Source organism: Panulirus ornatus, chromosome 31, assembly GCF_036320965.1.
Source record: "Panulirus ornatus isolate Po-2019 chromosome 31, ASM3632096v1, whole genome shotgun sequence".
NCBI classification, from domain to species: Eukaryota; Metazoa; Arthropoda; class Malacostraca; order Decapoda; family Palinuridae; genus Panulirus; species Panulirus ornatus.
In genome coordinates this window covers 9,989,531-10,007,905 of record NC_092254.1, presented here as the reverse complement: position 1 = coordinate 10,007,905, position 18,375 = coordinate 9,989,531, and the positions used below count along the sequence as shown (strand labels likewise).

At 39.8% G+C, this 18,375-nt stretch overlaps 1 protein-coding gene across 1 annotated transcript in view; it reads right to left on the bottom strand.

The window, feature by feature from the left end:
* LOC139758804 (uncharacterized) overlaps window positions 1–18,375 on the bottom strand; it is a 1,625,355-nt gene that overhangs the window by 3,726 nt on the left and 1,603,254 nt on the right. Inside the window, exons 27-32 of the mRNA XM_071680623.1 lie at window positions 12,201–12,372; window positions 10,835–10,968; window positions 9,629–9,771; window positions 9,350–9,494; window positions 8,978–9,095; window positions 8,542–8,709 (exon numbers count right to left, since the gene is read on the bottom strand). Coding sequence (XP_071536724.1) covers window positions 8,542–8,709; window positions 8,978–9,095; window positions 9,350–9,494; window positions 9,629–9,771; window positions 10,835–10,968; window positions 12,201–12,372 — 880 coding nt within the window. The remainder of the gene's footprint in view (window positions 1–8,541; window positions 8,710–8,977; window positions 9,096–9,349; window positions 9,495–9,628; window positions 9,772–10,834; window positions 10,969–12,200; window positions 12,373–18,375) is intronic.

Below are 18,375 nucleotides of genomic sequence, written 5' to 3'. Positions count from 1 at the left end.
ACCCACTCAATCAATACCCTCCCATATAATTTCCCAGGAATACTCAACAAACTTATACCTCTGTAATTTGAACACTCACCTTTATCCCCTTTGCCTTTGTACAATGGCACTATGCATGGATCTGCCAATCCTCAGGCACTTCACCATGAACCATACATACATTGAATATCCTCAACAACCAGTCAACATAAATATATATATATATATATTATTTATATATTTATTTTGCTTTGTCGTTGTCTCCTGTGTTTGCGAGGTAGCGCAAGGAAACAGAGGAAAGAAATGGCCCAACCCACCCCCATACACAATGTATATACATACACGTCCACACATGCAAATATACATACCTATACATCTCAATGTACACATATATATACACACACAGACACATACATATATACCCATATATATACATATATATATATATATATATATATATATATATATATATATATATATATATATATATATATATATATATATATATATATTGGCAGAATACTTGCATAGTGCCATTGTACAAAGGCAAAGGGGATAAAAGTGAGTGCTCAAATTACAGAGGTTTAAGTTTGTTGAGTATTCTAGGGAAATTATATGGGAGGGTATTGATTGAGAGGGTGAAGGCATGTACAGAGCATCAGATTGGGGAAGGGCAGTGTGCTTTCAGAAGTGGTAGAGGATGTGTGGATCAGGTGTTTGCTTTGAAGAATGTATGTGAGAAATACTTAGAAAAGCAAATGGATTTGTATGTAGCATTTATGGATCTGGAAAAGGCATATGATAAGAGTTGATAGAGATACTCTGTGGAAGGTATTAAGAACATATGGTGTGAGAGGCAAGTGTTAGCAGCAGTGAAAAGTTTTTATCGAGGATGTAAGACGTGTATGTGTAGGAAGAGAGGAAAGTGATTAGTTCTTAGTGAATGTTGGTTTGCGGCAGGGGTGTGTGATGTCTCCATGGTTGTTTTATTTGTTTATGGATGGGGTTGTTAGGGAGGTGAATTGCAAGAGTTTTGGAAAGAGGGGCAAGCATGCAGTCTGTTGTGGATGAGAGAGCTTGGGAAGTGAGTCAGTTGTTGTTCACTGATGATACAGCGCTGGTGGCTGATTCGTGTGAGAAACTGCAGAAGCTGGTGATTGAGTTTGGTAAAGTGTGTGAAAGAAGAAAGCTGAGAGTAAATGTGAATAAGAGCAAGGTTATTTGGTACAGTAGGGTTGAGGGACAGGCCAATTGGGAGGTAAGTTTGAATGGAGAAAAACTGGAGGAAGTGAAGTGTTTTAAATATCTGGGAGTGGATTTGGCAGCGGATGGAACCATGGAAGTGGAAGTGAATCATAGGGTGGGGAAGGGCGAAAGTTCTGGGACCGTTGAAGAATGTGTGGAAGTCGAGAACATTATCTCGGAAAGCAAAAATGGGTATGTTTGAAGGAATAGTGGTTCAAACAATGCTATATGGTTGAGAGGCATGGGCTACAGATAAAGTTGTGTGCAGGAGGGTCGATGTGCTGGAAATGAGATGTCTGAGGACAATATGTGGTGTGAGGTTGCTTGATCGAGTAAATAATAATACGGTAAGAGAGATGTGTGGTAATAAAAAGAGTGTGGTTGAGAGAGCAGAAGAGGGTGTTTTGAAATGGTTTGGTCACATGGAGAGAATGAGTGAGGAAAGATTGACAAAGAGGTGGAGGGAATGAGAAGTGGGAGACCAAATTGGAGGTGGAAGGATGGAGTGAAAAAGATTTTGAGTGATCAGGGCCTGAACATGCAGGAGGGCGAAAGGCTAGCAAGGAATAGAGTGAATTGGAACGATGTGGTATACTGGGGTCGGCATGCTGTCACTGGATTGAACCAGGGCATGTGAAGCGTCTGGGGTAAGCCATGGAAAGTTCTGTGGGGCCTGGATGTGGAAAGGGAGCTGTGGTTTCGGTGCATTATACATGACAGCTAGAGACTGAGTGTGAATGAAGGTGGCCTTTGTTCTCTTTTCCTAGTGTTACCTCACGGTTTTTATTTCATGTGTGGCGGGGTGGCGATGGGAATGAATAAGGGCAGACAGTATGAAATGTGTACATGTGTATATATGTATATGTCTGTGTGTGTATATATATGTATACGTTGAGATGTATAGGTATGTATATTTGCGTGTGTGGACGTGTATGTATATACATTGTGTATGGGGGTGGGTTGGGCCATTTCTTTCATCTGTTTCCTTGTGCCACCTCGCAAATGCAGGAGACACCGACAAAGCAAAATATAAAATATAAATATATATTCTTTCTTTCTTTCATACTATCCGCCATTTCCCGCGGCAGCGAGATAGCATTAAAAACTGAGGACTGGGCCTCTGAGGAAACATCCTCATCCAGCCCCCTTCTCTGTACCTTCCTTTGGGGAAAAAAAAAAAAGGGGGGGGGGGGGGAAGGATTTCCAGCCCCCCAATCCCTTCCCTTTTAGTCACCTTCTACGACACGCAGGGAATACGTGGGAAGTATTCTTTCTCCCCTATCCCCAGGGATAATATATATATATATATATATATATATATATATATATATATATATATATATATATATATATATATATATATATATATAATCTCTGGGTATATATATATATATATATATATATATATATATATATATATATATATATATATATATATATATATATATATATATGTATATATATATATATATATATATATATATATATATATATATATATATATATATATAATCCCTGGGGATAGGGGAGAAAGAATACTTCCCACGTATTCCCTGCGTGTCGTAGAAGGCGACTAAAAGGGGAGGGAGCGGGTGGCTGGAAATCCTCCCCTCTCGTTTTTTTTTCTAATTTTCCAAAAGAAGGAACAGAGAAGGGGGCCAGGTGAGGGTATTCCCTCAAAGGCCCACTCCTCTGTTCTTAACGCTACCTTGCTAATGCGGGAAATGGCGAATAGTTTGAAAGAAAAGAATATATATATATATATATATATATATATATATATATTTATTTGCTTTGTCGCTGTCTCCCGCGTTTGCGAGGTAGCAAGGAATCAGACGAAAGAAATGGCCCAACCCACCCCCATACACATGTATACACATACACGTCCACACACGCAAATATACATACCTATACATCTCGATGTACACATATATATACACACACAGACACATACATATATACCCATGCACACAATTCACACTGTCTGCCTTTATTTATTCCCATTGCCACCTCGCCACACATGGAATACCATCCCCCTCTCCCCTCATGTGTGCAAGGTAGCGCTAGGAAAAGACAACAAAGGCCCCATTCGTTCACACTCAGTCTCTAACTGTCATGCAATAATGCCCGAAACCACAGCTCCCTTTCCACATCTAGGCCCCACACAACTTTCCATGGTTTACCCCAGACGCTTCACATGCCCTGATTCAATCCACTGACAGCACGTCAACCCCGGTATACCACATCGATCCAATTCACTATTCCTTGCCCGCCTTTCGCCCTCCTGCATGTTCAGGCCCCGATCACTCAAAATCTTTTTAACTCCATCTTTCCACCTCCAATTTGGTCTCCCACTTCTCGTTCCCTCCACCTCCGACACATATATCCTCTTGGTCAATCTTTCCTCACTCATTCTCTCCATGTGCCCAAACCATTTCAAAACACCCTCTTCTGCTCTCTCAACCACACTCTTTTTATTTCCACACATCTCTCTTACCCTTACATTACTTACTCGATCAAACCACCTCACACCACACATTGTCCTCAAACATCTCATTTCCAGCACATCCACCCTCCTGCGCACAACTCTATCCATAGCCCACGCCTCGCAACCGTACAACATTGTTGGAACCACTATTCCTTCAAACATACCCATTTTTGCTTTCCGAGATAATGTTCTCGACTTCCACACATTCTTCAAGGCTCCCAGGATTTTCGCCCCCTCCCCCACCCTATGATTCACTTCCGCTTCCATGGTTCCATCCGCTGCCAGATCCACTCCCAGATATCTAAAACACTTTACTTCCTCCAGTTTTTCTCCATTCAAACTTACCTCCCAATTGGCTTGACCCTCAACCCTACTGTACCTAATAACCTTGCTTTTATTCACATTTACTCTTAACTTCCTTCTTTCACACACTTTACCAAACTCAGTCACCAGCTTCTGCAGTTTCTCACATGAATCAGCCACCAGCGCTGTATCATCAGCGAACAACAACTGACTCACTTCCCAAGCTCTCTCATCCACAACAGACTTCATACTTGCCCCTCTTTCCAAAACTCTTGCATTCACCTCCCTAACACCCCCATCCATAAACAAATTAAACAACCATTGAGACATCACACACCCCTGCTGCAAACCTACATTCACTGAGAACCAATCACTTTCCTCTCTTCCTACATGTACACATGCCTTACATCCTCGATAAAAACTTTTCACTGCTTCTAACAACTTGCCTCCCACACCATATATTCTTAGTACCTTCCACAGAGCATCTCTATCAACTTCTCCAGATCCATAAATGCTACATACAAATCCATTTGCTTTTCTAAGTATTTCTCACATACATTCTTCAAAGCAAACACCTGATCCACACATCCTCTACCACTTCTGAAAGCACACTGCTCTTCCCCAATCTGATGCTCTGTACATGCCTTCACCCTCTCAATCAATACTCTCCCATATAATTTACCAGGTATACTCAACAAACTTATACCTCTGTAATTTGAGCACTCACTCTTATCCCCTTTGCCTTTGTACAATGGCACTATGCACGCATTCCGCCAATCCTCAGGCACCTCACAATGAATCATACATACATTAAATAACCTTACCAACCAATCAACAAGACAGTCACCCCCTTTTTTTAATAAATTCCACTGCAATACCATATTTTTTTTCTATATATATATATATATATATATATATATATATATATATATATATATATATATATATATATATATATTTCTTTTTTTTTGCTTTGTCGCTGTCTCCCGCGTTTGCGAGGTAGCATAAGGAAACAGACGAAAGAAATGGCCCAACCCACCCCCATACACATGTATATACATACGTCCACACACGCAAATATACATACCTACACAGCTTTCCATGGTTTACCCCAGACGCTTCACATGCCTTGATTCAATCCACTGACAGCACGTCAACCCCGGTATACCACATCGCTCCAATTCACTCTATTCCTTGCCCTCCTTTCACCCTCCTGCATGTTCAGGCCCCGATCACACAAAATCTTTTTCACTCCATCTTTCCACCTCCTATATATATATATATATATATATATATATATATATATATATATATAGTACTGGATATATACCTCACTGGTTGGCTGCCTACCAACTACTACCTAAGATATATATAAATATATATATATATATATATATATATATATATATATATATATATATATATATATATATATATATAATACTTAGAAAAGCAAATGGATTTGTATGTAGCATTTATGGATCTGGAGAAGGCATATGATAGAGTCGATAGAGATGCTCTGTGGAAGGTATTAAGAATATATGGTGTGGGAGGCAAGTTGTTAGAAGCAGTGAAAAGTTTTTATCGAGGATGTAAGGCATGTGTACGTGTAGGAAGAGAGGAAAGTGATTGGTTCTCAGTGAATGTAGGTTTGCGGCAGGGGTGTGTGATGTCTCAATGGTTGTTTAATTTGTTTATGGATGGGGTTGTTAGGGAGGTGAATGCAAGAGTTTTGGAAAGAGGGGCAAGTATGAAGTCTGTTGTGGATGAGAGAGCTTGGGAAGTGAGTCAGTTGTTGTTTGCTGATGATACAGCGCTGGTGGCTGATTCATGTGAGAAACTGCAGAAGCTGGTGACTGAGTTTGGTAAAGTGTGTGAAAGAAGAAAGTTAAGAGTAAATGTGAATAAGAGCAAGGTTATTAGGTACAGTAGGGTTGAGGGTCAAGTCAATTGGGAGGTAAGTTTGAATGGAGAAAAACTGGAGGAAGTAAAGTGTTTTAGATATCTGGGAGTGGATCTGGCAGCGGATGGAACCATGGAAGCGGAAGTGGATCATAGGGTGGGGAAGGGGGCGAAAATCCTGGGAGCCTTGAAGAATGTGTGGAAGTCGAGAACATTATCTCGAAAAGCTAAAATGGGTATGTTTGAAGGAATAGTGGTTCCAACAATGTTGTATGGTTGCGAGGTGTGGGCTATGGATAGAGTTGTGCGCAGGAGGGTGGATGTGCTGGAAATGAGATGTTTGAGGGCAATGTATGGTGTGAGGTGGTTTGATCGAGTAAGTAACGTAAGGGTAAGAGAGATGTGTGGAAATAAAAAGAGCGTGGTTGAGAGAGCAGAAGAGGGTGTTTTTAAATGGTTTTGGCACATGGAGAGAATGAGTGAGGAAAGATTGACCAAGAGGATATATGTGTCGGAGGTGGAGGGAACGAGGAGAAGTGGGAGACCAAATTATATATATATATATATTTTTTTTTTTTTTTTTTTTATATGTACCATTTCCTGTGTTAGTGATGTAGCATTAAGAACAGAGGACTGAGCCTTAGAGGGAATATCCTCACTTGGACCTTTTTTTCTGTTCCCTTTTTTGGAAAGTTAAAAACAGGAGCGGTATGTTTGAAGGAATAGTAGTTCCAACAATGTTATATGGCTGCGAGGCATGGGTATAGATAGGGTTGTATGGAGGGTGGTGGATGTGTTGGAAATGAAATGTTTGAGGACAATATGTGGAGTGAGTGGGTTTGATTGAGTAAGTAATGAAATGGCAAGAGAGATGTGTAGTTATAAAATGAGTGGTTGAAAGAGCAGAGGAGGGTGTGTTGAAATGGTTTGGACATATCGAGAGAATGAGTGAGGAAAGATTGAAAAAGAGGATATATGTGTCAGAGGTGGAGGGAACAAGAAGTGGCAGACCAAATTGGAGGTGGAAGGATGGAGTGAAGAGATTTTTGAGCGATAGGGGCCTGAACATACAGGAGGGTGAAAGGCGTGCAAGGAATAGAGTGAATTAGAACTATGTGGTATACTGGGGTCAACATGCTGTCAATGGATAGAACGAGGGCATGTGAAGCATCTGGGGTAAACCATGGGAAGGTCTGTTGGGCTTGGATGTGGATAGGAAGTGGTGCTTTCAGGGTACATCCACCATCTTCAGTAAAATTTTATCCAAGGCTCATGCCTAGGATCCATGCAACATCACTGGGACTTCTATATCATCAAACACATCAATCTTTTCCCTTACAGACAAGAGACCTTTCCACACTTTCCTTTATGTGGTGAGGACCTTTGCCCCCTCACCAAACCTCTGGCTCACTTCAGCTGCCATGATTCCATTTGTTGCCATATCTATTCACAGGCACCGAAAACAATCTAATTCCTCCTAATTCTCTCCATTCAAACTTACACTCCAAATAGCCTGTCTTTCTTCACTGCAAAACCTATTCTCTCACTTTTATTCACATTTACTTACAACTTTCTCCTTTCACACTAATCCAAAATAAAATATATGCTTATCGGGTTTCTGCCACTAGCGCCTTGTAATCAGCAAACAATAACTATCTCACCTTCCAGGCCCCCCATCCCCTACAGAATGCAGACCTGCCCCTCTCTCTAAGATGCTGGCATTTACCTTCCTCACCAACCTATCCATAGACAGATGAAACAGTCATAGACATCACGCAAATTTGCTGCAGACCCACCTTCACCTGGATCCACTAAGACCTCTAATGTACCTGCACACACACACTTTACTCTCTAGGTAAAAACTCCCCACTTCTCCCAGTAGTTTGCCTCCCATACCATATTTATAGCATGGTTGTATAACCTTTGGGCAAGAGATGTTGTCTACACTTCATTTCTCAAATGCATATGATGGGTCATATAAACATGGTGAAAAAAGTACCTTTCTACTTTTTGTGTGAAACAACATGACACCACAGATGAAGGATTTCAAGAAATGCCATTAATCTGGCTTCACACTGGTAGCCCTGCTTTAACATTGTAATATACTGATAAGTAGCAACATATCCTGTCATTTGCTACAATAAATGTTTTATTTATTTCATTAACCAATAAAAAAAATTATTGAGTGGGGCTACTATAATTTTTAGAAAATTAATCTCTATCATGCTTACCAAAATATGAGTCATTTTAATAATTTCTGAAATTCATCCCAACCATCCAGGGAGATGCATTTTTCACCATGAGTACCTGCATCTATTATGGGAAATGATTTTCCAGGATTTATTCCAAATTCAAAAGGCTGGCAGGTACGATTTTTAATCCCGTGATATACTACACCCTTAGTCCTTAACAATCAAAACTAGACTTCAGAATGGGTAGTAAATCCTTAAAATAAGGGAATGGGCACCAGAGGCATAAGATATATTAATCTACATAATTTAATTTCATTATTCAAGTTTACACTTTTGAGTTTCTCAACTTCATCCATTTATATTCTTTCTGTTTGACACTATTCAGAAATCAATTGACGAACATGTTACGCCTGAAGGTTAAAAAAATCTCACCTTTGCACCTGTTGGATGAGTGGCACTATCACTGATATCTGAAACAGATGTTTGATCCTCTTCTAATTCATCCATGCGTTCCAACACTAAACCCAGTGTTTCAGCCAAGTTTTCGAGCTTACCCATTACCTGACTGATCTGAAGTTCCAACTCTGCTACATAAAAATCCTGGAAAAGAAAAAAAAATTTGCTTTTATTTCACTGTATAACTGGGAATATCACTCCTCTCTCATCTCTTTGTCAAATTAAAAATTAATTAGGCTTTTACTATGCTACTATATTTAAGCTTTACTACTATAATTTCCTTTCGAAGTCAAACATAACATCCTCAAGACTTGGTTAAGCATGCATGTATACAGATTTTACTGTTCATATGTTTAAGTTTTATTTTGCAATTTGAATTTTAGTGTAAACTCAGTCAGACCAGATAACTTACAGGTGGTGTGTTATCCTTTGGTTGAATTTCATCTTTCTTTTTCTTAAGGAGTTTTTGTAGCACTGACTGATAACGTTCTTTCATATAGAATGATATATCCCTCCAATTTACATTCACCCTGTATCAAGAGAGACAATCTTAGAAACTTTTCTTTACCTTTGCTTGACACACACTACATCCTAATCATGTAATGTAGAACTTAAGAAATCATAAGCAACTAATATCTAATACTCACAACACAATTAGCAATTTGTTTGTATTTCATATACTTTATACATGAGTCCTTCATTAAACCTGGATAAACTAACACAAAACTAATCTGGACTTTATGAAAAGATTAAATGAATATAAAACAGCCTCTCATACACTTACCCTGGTTTATGAACAAATGACTTGCGTGCATACATAAAAGCTGCTACGTACAGAGCTCTGGTCACTTGGTAAAGTAGAATGTATGTCACAATATAGTAAAAATAGCCTAAGCAAACTATGTATCCAGATGACTCATTTTCAATATCTGAAATTAAAACATCATAAGTTAGTGCAATGCATTTATTTCTAATGGATGAATTAATAATTCAGTACAGTTTTAATATTCACAGTGAAAGAAATATCATGATTAAAGAGAAAATCATGTTTTTCATGTCTTACTTGGCACAAATGGCAGACGTGCCATGATGATTTTGAAGAGAGTCATGGTGGTCTCCAGTAAAGTATGAAAGTCTGACAGCACTGCACCAAACCACATGTACCCCAGCAACATGCAGCATATCAACCAAACAGTCACTAGAATACTGTTGAGATAAAAAGCTTAGCCAATTTTAGAATATATCCTAATTCTTATCAAAATAACTGCTTCTCAGACACTCCTAAATACTATCATATTCATATCAGTTATGCTTTGTATAAGAAATAATTCCATTTATCTATCTATATCTTTGATGCCTTTTCCCTCTGGAAACTCCGCAAGGAGGTGGTCACAGCATAAAAAGTCTTCATAACTGGTAAATTCCAGTGCCACTTCTTTGCTTTTCGTGCCTTATCCTTAACAAGCCACTGGCTGAGGGCAACTCTACTGAGTGTTTCCAGAGGCTCCTACCTTATGTTCAAATGACTACTTCTACTCAATGTAGTTAGCTAATGTTCCAACCTGCTACTTCTAATGCTCATGCCTAATGTTCTTACCTACTACTACTACTAGACTTTGCTCCTATTTTTCGAACAAGCAGGGCAAGCACGCAGCTTTCACTACAAGAAAACAAATTTACGAAAAATGAGTTGTGTTGTTAAGCGTTATATGTGACAAGGAGAGATTGTATGTTTGTGAACTGAATGATGGCAGTCCACATGTGGGTGAGGCAGAAAGAAAAGACAGCTACTTGGGTTGAAGGAGTGAAACTTGAAAACCACTAAAGTGTTGGCTCACTAAGCAGCTCTCACAAACCCTCCCAATAGTAACAGTAACGTACCTCCCTGATCGGTGGCTGCCTACCAAATACGATCTATTCATAATTATACTGAATTATCAATCTTCTAATTTAAAATAAAGTGAAATCATTCTAAGCCTACCTTCCTAAACACTTCTAAGCATTTCTGTATAATTTCAATAGGAAAACCTTGCATAAATAATATACCCTGAAGATCATTACCAAGTAATGGAGCAACAGAGTTTTAGAATCCTTTTATTTTTTCCACTAACTACAACTAATGACATGGAGCAACAAAGAGTTTTAGTATCCTTTTATTTTTTCCACTAACTACAACTAATGAAAATGTATCTTATCAGGACATAATATGACTAAAAAACTACAAAATATCTCTACACACTATTTCCTGTTGGATGGATTCCACACATACCTTATTATACATACATCCTGTGCAGCACTTGCCATCACAAGTCCAAGGCGTTGTAACCGAGGTAAGTATCGTGTGAGGCGCAAGCATCGCAGAACATGCACCATCAACATGCCACCAATTAGTGTTTCCAAGGTCTGAAGGTGAAACGTAAAAACTCTTTTCATTTTTTATTTATTTATTCGTTTTGCTTTGTCGCTGTCTCCCGCGTTAGCGAGGTGGTGCAAGGAAATAGACGAAAGAATGGCCCAACCCACCCACATACACATGTATATACATACACGTTCACACACGCAAATAAACATACCTATACATCTCAACGTATACATATATATACACACACAGACATATACATATATACACATGTACATAATTCATACTGCCTGCCTTTATTCATTCCCATCGCCACCTCGCCACACATGAAATAACAACCCTCTCCCCCCTCATGTGTGTGAGATAGCGCTAGGAAAAGACAACAAAGGCCCCATTCGTTCACACTCAGTCTCTAGCTGTCATGTAATAATGCACCAAAACCACAGCTCCCTTTCCACATCCAGGCCCCACAGAACTTTCCATGGTTTACCCCAGACACTTCACATGCCCTGGTTCAATCCATTGACAGCACATCGACCCCGGTAAACCACATTGTTCTAATTCACTCAATTCCTTGCACACCTTTCACCCTCCTGCACGTTCAGGCCCCGATCACTCAAAATCTTTTTCACTCCATCTTTCCACCTCCAATTTGGTCTCCCACTTCTCCTCATTCCTTCCACCTCTGACACATATATCCTCTTTGTCAATCTTTCCTCACTCATTCTCTCCATGTGACCAAACCACTTCAAAACACCCTCTTCTGCTCTCTCAACCACACACTTTTTATTACCTACATCTCTCTTACCCTATTATTACTTACTCGATCAAACCACCTCACACCACATATTGTCCTGAAACATCTCATTTCCATCACATCCACCCTCCTGCGCAGAACTCTATCCATAACCCACGCCTCACAACCATACAACATTGTTGGAACCACTATTCCTTCAAACATACCCATTTTGCTTTCCGAGATAATGTTCTCGACTTCCACACATTCTTAAAGGCTTCCAGAATTTTCGCCCTCTCCCCCCACCCTATGATTCACTTCCGCTTCCATGGTTCCATCCGCTGCCAAATCCACTATCAGATATCTAAAACACTTCACTTCCTCCAGTTTTTCTCAAGTCAAACTTACCTCCCAATTGACTTGACCCTCAACCCTACTGTACCCAATAACCTTGCTCTTTTTTCATATTAAACTATCATATGAATTTTTCAAAATATTTTATTCCTTTTACTGTACATTACCTTTAAATGAGCTACTTACATTATCCCAAGTTGTTAGACCCTTGAGATTGATAAACTTCTGGAAGTAAGCAACTCTCAGCTGCCACATGGCATCTTCTGCTATTTGGACACGCAGCATGAGGCACACCATGAACGTCCAACTCATTAAAGTCATCAGTATATCTAATATTCCCCAAAATGACTTCCAAACCCTGAAATGAAATTGCAGAATACCTAAATGTAATACCTTACAAGCTTGTTAGATACAAAATGGCATTTGATGAGCAAATCAAAATTCATGTGCTACCTAAATCTAATTGCAAGTGGTTACAAGTGAAAAGTTTCCTCCAGTGAAACTGAGTGCAAAGAGGTACAGTCTTGTAGAGGACTTTCTCCTACAGACTTTATCATTTTCAATATTCTTCATGTTTTCTGGGGTTGTACAGCATTAATAATATGTACTGATAATCTTGATTTAGTCGGTTCTCTTCTTATGCACAAGAAGTGGGTGTTGTACAAAGGTAATGCAGTTATATACGTATGTATGTATACATACATATATATATATATATCTTTCTTTCTTTCAAACTATTCGCCATTTCCCGCATTAGCGAGGTAGCGTTAAGAACAGAGGACTGGGCCTTTGAGGGAATACCCTCACCTGGCCCAATTCTCTGTTCCTTCTTTTGGAAAATTAAAAAAAAAACCGAGAGGGGAGGATTTCCAGCACCCCGCTCCCTCCCCTTTTAGTCGCCTTCTACGACACGCAGGGAATACGTGGGAAGTATTCTTAATCCCCTATCCCCAGGGATATATATATATAGTGGTGATGTGAGAAGGAGATGGAGTGAGTATTTTGAAGGTTTGTTGAATGTGTTTGATGATAGAGTGGCAGATATAGGGTGTTTTGGTCGAGGTGGTGTGCAAAGTGAGAGGGTTAGGGAAAATGATTTGGTAAACAGAGAAGAGGTAGTAAAAGCTTTGCGGAAGATGAAAGCCGGCAAGGCAGCAGGTTTGGATGATATTGCAGTGGAATTTATTAAAAAAGGGGGTGACTGTATTGTTGACTGGTTGGTAAGGTTATTTAATGTATGTATGACTCATGGTGAGGTGCCTGAGGATTGGCGGAATGCGTGCATAGTGCCATTGTACAAAGGCAAAGGGGATAAGAGTGAGTGCTCAAATTAAAGAGGTATAAGTCTGTTGAGTATTCCTGGTAAATTATATGGGAGGATATTGATTGAGAGGGTGAAGGCATGTACAGAGCATCAGATTGGGGAAGAGCAGTGTGGTTTCAGAAGTGGTAGAGGATGTGTGGATCAGGTGTTTGCTTTGAAGAATGTATGTGAGAAATACTTAGAAAAGCAAATGGATTTGTATGTAGCATTTATGGATCTGGAGAAGGCATATGATAGAGTTGATAGAGATGCTCTGTGGAAGGTATTAAGAATATATGGTGTGGGAGGAAAGTTGTTAGAAGCAGTGAAAAGTTTTTATCGAGGATGTAAGGCATGTGTACGTGTAGGAAGAGAGGAAAGTGATTGGTTCTCAGTGAATGTAGGTTTGCGGCAGGGGTGTGTGATGTCTCCATGGTTGTTTAATTTGTTTATGGATGGGGTTGTTAGGGAGGTGAATGCAAGAGTTTTGGAAAGAGGGGCAAGTATGAAGTCTGTTGGGGATGAGAGAGCTTGGGAAGTGAGTCAGTTGTTGTTCGCTGATGATACAGCGCTGGTGGCTGATTCATGTGAGAAACTGCAGAAGCTGGTGACTGAGTTTGGTAAAGTGTGTGAAAGAAGAAAGTTAAGAGTAAATGTGAATAAGAGCAAGGTTATTAGGTACAGTAGGGTTGAGGGTCAAGTCAATTGGGAGGTAAGTTTGAATGGAGAAAATCTGGAGGAAGTGAAGGGTTTTAGATATCTGGGAGTGGATCTGGCAGCGGATGGAACCATGGAAGCGGAAGTTGATCATAGGGTGGGGGAGGGGGCGAAAATCCTGGGAGCCTTGAAGAATGTATGGAAGTCGAGAACATTATCTCGGAAAGCAAAAATGGGTATGTTTGAAGGAATAGTGGTTCCAACAATGTTGTATGGTTGCGAGGCGTGGGCTATGGATAGAGTTGGGCGCAGGAGGATGGATGTGCTGGAAATGAGATGTTTGAGGACAATGTGTGGTGTGAGGTGGTTTGATCGAGTAAGTAACGTACAGGTAAGAGAGATGTGTGGAAATAAAAAGAGCGTGGTTGAGAGAGCAGAAGAGGGTGTTTTGAAATGGTTTGGGCACATGGAGAGAATGAGTGAGGAAAGATTGACCAAGAGGATATATGTGTCGGAGGTGGAGGGAACGAGGAGAAGTGGGAGACCAAATTGGAGGTGGAAAGATGGAGTGAAAAAGATTTTGTGTGATCGGGGCCTGAACATGCAGGAGGGTGAAAGGAGGGCAAGGAATAGAGTGAATTGAATCGATGTGGTATACCGGGGTTGATGTTCTGTCAGTGGATTGAATCAGGGCATGCGAAGCGTCTGGGTTAAACCATGGGAAGCTGTGTAGGTATGTATATTTGCGTGTGTGGACGTATGTATATACATGTGTATGGGGGTGGGTTGGGCCATTTCTTTCGTCTGTTTCCTTGCGCTACCTCGCAAACGCGGGAGACAGCAAAAAAAAAAAAAATATATATTTCATACATAACCACCATTTCCTGCATTAATGAGGCAGCACCAAGAACAGATGACTGAGACTTAAGAGTAAAAAATCCTCAAAATATATGTGTATATATATATATGTATATATATATATATATATATATATATATATATATATATATATATATATATATATATAATATATATATATATATATATATATATATATATATATATATATATATATATATATATCTTTCTTTTAAACTATTCGACATTTCCCACGTTAGCGAGGTAGCATTAAGAACAGAGGACTGGGCCTTTAAGGGAATACCCTCACCTGGCCCAATTCTCTGTTCCTTCTTTTGGAAAAAAAAAAAAAAAAAAAAAAAAAAAAAAAAAAACGAGAGGGGAGGATTTCCAGCCCCCCGCTCCCTCCCCTTTTAGTCGCCTTCTACGACACGCAGGGAATACGTGGGAAGTATTCTTAATCCCCTATCCCCAGGGATAATATATATATATATATATATATATATATATATATATATATATATATATATATATATATATATATATATATATATATATATCTTTCTTTTTCTTTCAAACTATTCGCCATTTCCCGCATTAGCGAGGTAGCGTTAAGAACAGAGGACTGGGCCTTTGAGGGAATACCCTCACCTGGCACAATTCTCTGTTCCTTCTTTTGGAAAAAAAAAAAGAGGGGAGGGAGCGGGGGGCTGGAAATCCTCCCCTCTCTCTCTTTTTTTTTCTTTTTTTTTTTTCCAAAAGGAACAGAGAATTGGGCCAGGTGAGGGTATTCCCTCAAAGGCCCAGTCCTCTGTTCTTAATGCTACCTCGCTAACGCGGGAAATGGCCAATAGTTTAAAAGAAAGAAAGATATATATATATATATACATATATATATATATATATATATATATATATATATATATATATATATATATATATATATATACACATATATTTTTATTTATTTATTTTGCTTTGTCGCTGTCTCCCGCGTTTGCGAGGTAGCGCAAGGAAACAGATGAAAGAAATGGCCCAACCCACCCCCATACACAATGTATATACATACACGTCCACACACGCAAATATACACACCCATACATCTCAATGTACACATATATATACACACACAGACACATACATATATACCCATGCACACAATTCACACTGTCTGCCTTTATTCATTCCCATCGCCACCTTGCCACACATGGAATACCATCCCCCTCCCCCCTCATGCGTGCGAGGTAGCACTAGGAAAAGACAACAAAGGCCACATTCGTTCACACTCAGTGTCTAGCTGTCATGCAATAATGCCCGAAACCACAGCTCCCTTTCCACATCCAGGCCCCACACAACTTTCCATGGTTTACCCCAGATGCTTCACATGCCCTGATTCAATCCACTGACAGCACGTCAACCCTGGTATACCACATCGATCCAATTCACTCTATTCCTTGCCCTCCTTTCACCCTCCTGCATGTTCAGGCCCCGATCACACAAAATCTTTTTCACTCCATCTTTCCACCTCCAATTTGGTCTCCCACTTCTACTCGTTCCCTCCACCTCCGACACATATATCCTCTAAGTCAATCTTTAGTCACTCATTCTCTCCATGTGCCCAAACCATTTCAAAACACCCTCTTCTGCTCTCTCAACCACGCTCTTTTTATTTCCACACATCTCTCTTACCCTTACATTACTTACTCGATCAAACCACCTCACACCACATTTTGTCCTCAAACATCTCATTTCCAGCACATCCACCCTCCTGCGCACAACTCTATCCATAGCCCATGCCTCGCAACCATACAACATTGTTGGAACCACTATTCCTTCAAACATACCCATTTTTGCTTTCCGAGATAATGTTCTCGACTTCCACACATTCTTCAAGGCTCCCAGGATTTTTGCCCCCTCCCCCACCCTATGATTCACTTCCGCTTCCATGGTTCCATCCGCTGCCAGATCCACTCCCAGATATCTAAAACACTTTACTTCACTTTACTTCCTCCAGTTTTTCTCCATTCAAACTTACCTCCCAATTGACTTGACCCTCAACCCTACTGTATCTAATAACCTTGCTCTTATTCACATTTACTCTTAACTTTCTTCTTTCACACACTTTACCAAACTTAGTCACCAGCTTCTGCAGTTTCTCACATGAATCAGCCACCAGCGCTGTATCATCAGCGAACAACAACTGACTCACTTCCCAAGCTCTCTCATCCACAACAGACTTCATACTTGCCCCTCTTTCCAAAACTCTTGCATTCACCTCCCTAACAACCCCATCCATAAACAAATCAAACAACCATGGAGACATCACACACCCCTGCCGCAAACCTACATTCACTGAGAACCAATCACTTTCCTCTCTTCCTACATGTACACATATATACATATACATATCAGTTATACATAAATATACATACACATACACACAGACATATACATATATACACATGTACATATCTATACTTGCTTGCCTTCATCCTTTCCTGGCCCCACAGACCTCTCCATGGTTTACCCTAGATGCTTTACATGCCCTGGTTCAGTCCACTGACAGCATGTTGATCCCAGTATAACACATGATTCCAATTCACTCTATTCCTTGCACATCTCTCACCCTCCTGCATGTTCAGACCCCAATAGCTCAAAATCTTTTTCACTTCATCCTTCCACCTTCAATTTGGTCTCCTGGTTCTCCTTATTCCCTTCACCTCTGACACATATATCCTCTTTGTCAATCTTTCCTCACTCATTCTCTCCATTCGTCTTATGCTCTCTCAACCACTCTTTTTATTTCCATACATCTCTCTTACCCTGTCATTACTTAATTATCATATTAGGTCACTATTTCCTATGTCAGCAAGGTAGTGCCAGGAAACAGATGAAGAAAGACCCATCTACTCATATACATATACACTCATACACGTACATATCAATATGTACATACACATACACATCCATATACATAAATACACATGTACACACGCATACTTGCTTGCATTCATCCATTCTCAGCGTCACCCTACCCCACAGGAAACAGCATTGCTGCCCCTCTGCTTCAGTGATGTAGTGCCAGGAAAACAGACAAAAGGCCACACTTGTTCAAACTCAGTCTCGTTGTCATGTGTAATGCACCAAACCCACAGACCTCACAGACATTTTCCATAGTTTACCCCGACTTACAATGGGGTTACATTCCGATAAACCCATCGTAAGCTGAAAATATGAATGTCAAAAATAAATACATTTAATAAGGTTGTTTACACTAGTGATCGTGTGGCTGACTGGAAGCTGTGGCTCACTGCTGCTGTGCAGCATATCTCTAACCCAGGAAAAGATCAAAATTAAAAGTACAGTTTCCACTCAATGCGTATAAATATTGCACCATTGTAAAATTGAAAAATCATAAATTGAACTTTTCACTGCTTCTGGCTATCCTCCAACACCATATATTTTTAAGACCTTTCACAAGGCATCTCTTATCAACCCTATCATATGCTTTCTCCAAATCCATAAATGCCACATACATATCTA